Raw genomic sequence first — 4,167 nt, forward strand, 5'->3', positions numbered from 1 at the left:
TTGAAAAGTAAAGCTTCATTTAATTTAAACTCACTTTACTGTGCCGCATTTGAAAGATACAGCATTATAAATCGACTTTATTAAAAAGCATAGCTGGACGTTGCAGGATTTTGTAGTTTTTTATTTTTTTAGTTGTGGAGGAATTTCATCCGCTCCTCTTTCCATCCTTGCTTCAGTTTCTGGAGGCTTCCAGACATGGATAGACAATAAATCAATAACAATGTATATCGCCATAGACACCTGATCAATATCAATAGAAAACATGTGACAGAACTCACTAAACTCAAATCCAGAACCACAAGGCATTCTGGGAGATATAGGCAGCCTGGAGAGGCTTAGGTAACCTGTCATGGCTAGTTAAGCAAGGTTAGTGACATTAACTAACTCACCCACTCTTTGGTTACCTAGCAACAACATGTTGAGCAACTTGTGGTTACCTAGCAACAACATGTTCAGTAACTTGTGCAGCAGAAGCTTAAGGTTTCGCCACTCATAGGAGCTTAAAAATAAAAAAAACAACGGTGTGGATTGAAAACTTGATAAAACAGGAAAGGTCATGCCATCAGCTTGGTAGTATTTAAAATATTTAAAACAAAACTAATCAATAATTATTGATATTGATATGAAAGGGTTATACTGTGATACGTTTTGTCAGCCCTACTTCTAATAGAAAGTGACTTTCTTTAAACACCAGCTGTGGCTGCAGATGTTCTGAAAGCTGCAGGGACGTCAGACGGAGGCTGACAGGTTGACCCGGTTCTTGTGGCTTACAGCAGGAGTGCATGTTCAGGGTGTGGCCCGCCCCAGAGAATCATGGGAGGGGGCGGTGGGTGTCAACACAAACATGAGCGACTCTGGAGTTGGTGTTGTGGGCAGACTGTCACCTAAAATACATTTGATAGCAGCTGGACCTCAAGCTGCAGCGGTCGGATTTACATGCCGCGTGTTTTTGAAAGTAGCATCTGTGTGTGACCCTTCTGAGTTCGACTCAGGTCCAGTAGGTCGACGTCCTGACAGACACATTCAGGTTCACTGTATTTATTCTAACAAAACAAAAAGAAAAACAAATCAGGTTGCTGGTTAACATCAGTCTAGCAGCTTCTGCCCCACAGTTACCGACGGCAACAGAAAAAGGGGGAGGAGCTGTCAGCTACTGGTTGCTATGGTAACCACCAACTGCCAAGAGCGGCGTAACAAAACTTAAAACGCCAACAAAAGTCTGGAGAAACAACTTATTGACTAAACAAATTAAAATTCAAAGAATATATAAACAAATTTTGACAAACTTCAGATCTATAATATTGTTGAAATGAAACAACAATATTACGTGTGTGTGATGGTGACGTCGATTCCAGTTTTTAATTACATAATGACCCTTTATAAACTCGGGAAGTTGTTTGGACAAACAGTTGCTTTTGGTGAAAATCTGTTTTGAGTTTATGCAGGCATAACCACTTCTGAAACACTTTTTAATCAGATTAAAACGTGTTTCAGTGTTGTTTGCATGGGTTAGGGTTAACAATCCACTTTGAATATTCTGATTCATGGCTCGCATTTATGGGATGCCAAACTTTGGAATCTTTTCACTGAAATGTTACAGGACTGTACAGACATTTCTGATTATAAACAGTTGAAATAATTGATAAAGATAATGGCAATAAAGTCATTTGGTATTTCTTGAAGAGCATTCATCAGAAAACAATTCAAATAAGTCAGATAATTCTTTTTTCAAGATATGTGCAATTAAAATAAAGAAAAATGCAGGATTCAGAAAAAACAAGTCCTAAAAAGTGTACAAAAACAATAACAAATGTGAACAGATAAAATCCGGGTTGCAGGACTGAGATTTGTAAAAATAAACAATGAACATATAAACACAAAGAGGTGAGTTGATGGTTTTAGTAAACAAATGTTGCCAAACAGGATCCAGCTTGTTTTGTAAAGCAGTTTCACTAAACATGATAAAGGCGATCAAAGAAGTGTTTCAACATAAAGAAGTTCAAACTCATGTTCGACTGTGAATAGGACTTCGAATTTCAATGTGCAAATATGGATGTTATGTCTGCATCACTGACATGATAATCTTCCTCAGAACTTTTGAAAATATAATCTGTAAGAAGGTATTACAGATACTTTTCATTTTTGTTTTAAAAATGTTTTTCTATTTATTTTATGTACCATTCTAATCATAAATGTCGTGTTTTTATTAGATGTAAGCAGAAAATCATCATAATTAACAGAAAAAGGCTTGAAAACATCAGCTTGTGTGTAATCAGTAAGTTATTTCGCTTAGTGGATTGAATTACTGAAATTTACTAACTTTTAAATGTATCTGACTTGCACATACCTGATTTTAAAGCAAAGTCTGGCCAGTCGAGGTAAAATAATTGCAGAAATTATGATTATTTTGAAATCCTTGCAGTGTTCATTGGCTTCATTTGAAACTTCAGCAAAGTTAAGCCAGTGCTTGTGTAAATACATGATTATGAAAGTATGTTTTCATCTTCTGATTTGCCCAGAATCCATCTCTCCAAGATAGCAAAAGCCAGATATGCATATTTCCTCAACTACAGACTGTGTTGCATACCTTCAAATGGTGAAAGCTTCCCGTCTAACCTCTGGGAAGATGAACACTTGCTCCAAAGTTGAAATTAAACTGAAATACTTTCTTTTATTTGATTCTAGCCTGGATTGACTATACTTGGATGATGAAAGCAGAAGGATAACAGGTGAAGCGTTTTGATTTCTACCTCCTTCAGGCAGCGAGTCGTTGAAGACTCCCTCCACCGAGGTGCAGCTGCTCCCATCGCCGCCGCAGATCCGACAGCGATCTTCACGCACGTCCGACCCGAGCACACGATCGCAGCCCACGTGCTGCGACAAAAAGACAGGAACGAGTGAGCTGCAGAGGTCAACCGGGGTCACGGGCGGAAGAGGGCACAGTCGGTGAGCTGAGAGGTGTCAGAGGCCGAGCTGACGAATTACCTCCTAATGTCTTCCAGACCGCTTTTTCAAAACACAGAAATATCAGATAGAAAACCCAGATGTGTGCTGCGTGTTTTTTTTGTTTTTTTTTTGTCTGATCCTGAGCAGACACAACGCTCTTTGGTCGCTGAACTCAAGGCTGTCGACATAAATAAATTTCATGATGAGCGAAGCAGGTGGTTTCACTCAAACTCTTAAACAGGGAACAAAACTGAAACTAAACTGTAGAAAACGAACGACGACTGCTCCGATTTCTGTTCCTGCACGCGGCGGCTGGTTGATGCCAGGCAGCGTTAATTTTGACAGCAAATTTAATTTTACTCAAATTTTATTTAGTTTTAGTGGACAATTTATAATAGCATTTAAGCGAACAAAATTATGTATAAAATGTAAATACTTTTTGATCAATTCACTTGAATTAACACAAAATTAATCATGTTATAGCATAATGTTATTGTATGACTAGAAAGACAGATTTAACTTTTTTTCCCCAAACATCTATTTTTCTGATCTTGCTTTCAACAGTAACATATTTCAACCAGTTGGCCTGCTCTGCCTGAAAATTGAAAATATAACCAATGACAGAAGTTGCATGAGTGTATTTCACTCTTTCACAATTAATTCTAATTAACTGTGATTAATCACAATTAATGAAAAAGTGTAAAAAAAAAAAACAGCACATTTTTCATTAAATGTTTAGGAAAATGTTTTGTCATCTTAAACCAAGCTGTTTCAGATTTTCCAGGCTTTTATATTTAGGATGGCTTAAAATAAGTGATTTTGTTTTAAATGCAAGTTAGAAACGTTAACTATAAACTGGTTGTGCTTCGGTGGAAAGATAATTCGCTACTGCAATATGTGCATACCGCCTTGGTTTTATCTAAATGTTCATCATATTGATTTTTTAAAGTGAATTTTCCGCTGAGCACTCCAGTTATGGCTTGTTTGGCCCTTCATACTTCATAAAGGATTGTTTCTCACACCTTGTTGGAGAAACAATCCACACAGAAGAAACTCGCAATAAGCAATAAATCAGTTAACTGCATGATAAACTAAAATATCATGCATTTGCATTATAGTTTTTCTTGTGTCTCTCATTTCTACCAAAGACTGGATGACAAAAGGCGACTTCAGTATCCGTTTTATTTGTTGTTTTGGTTCTTTTGTTTACATATTCTAGAT

The 4,167-nt window shown here is 37.1% G+C and overlaps 1 protein-coding gene across 1 annotated transcript in view; it reads right to left on the reverse strand.

Annotated features, from left to right (window-relative positions):
• Positions 1-2,477: 2,477 nt before the first annotated feature.
• Positions 2,478-4,167, reverse strand: part of LOC106939163 (A disintegrin and metalloproteinase with thrombospondin motifs 10-like) — a 58,838-nt gene continuing 57,148 nt past the window's right edge. The window contains exon 18 of the mRNA XM_015021469.1: positions 2,478-2,874. Within this exon, the coding sequence (XP_014876955.1) occupies positions 2,590-2,874 (285 nt within the window). The 3' untranslated portion in view covers positions 2,478-2,589. The remainder of the gene's footprint in view (positions 2,875-4,167) is intronic.

This window comes from Poecilia latipinna, unplaced genomic scaffold (genome assembly GCF_001443285.1).
Source record: "Poecilia latipinna isolate Pla-1442-1.1 unplaced genomic scaffold, P_latipinna-1.0 Scaffold2789, whole genome shotgun sequence".
NCBI lineage: Eukaryota > Metazoa > Chordata > Actinopteri > Cyprinodontiformes > Poeciliidae > Poecilia > Poecilia latipinna.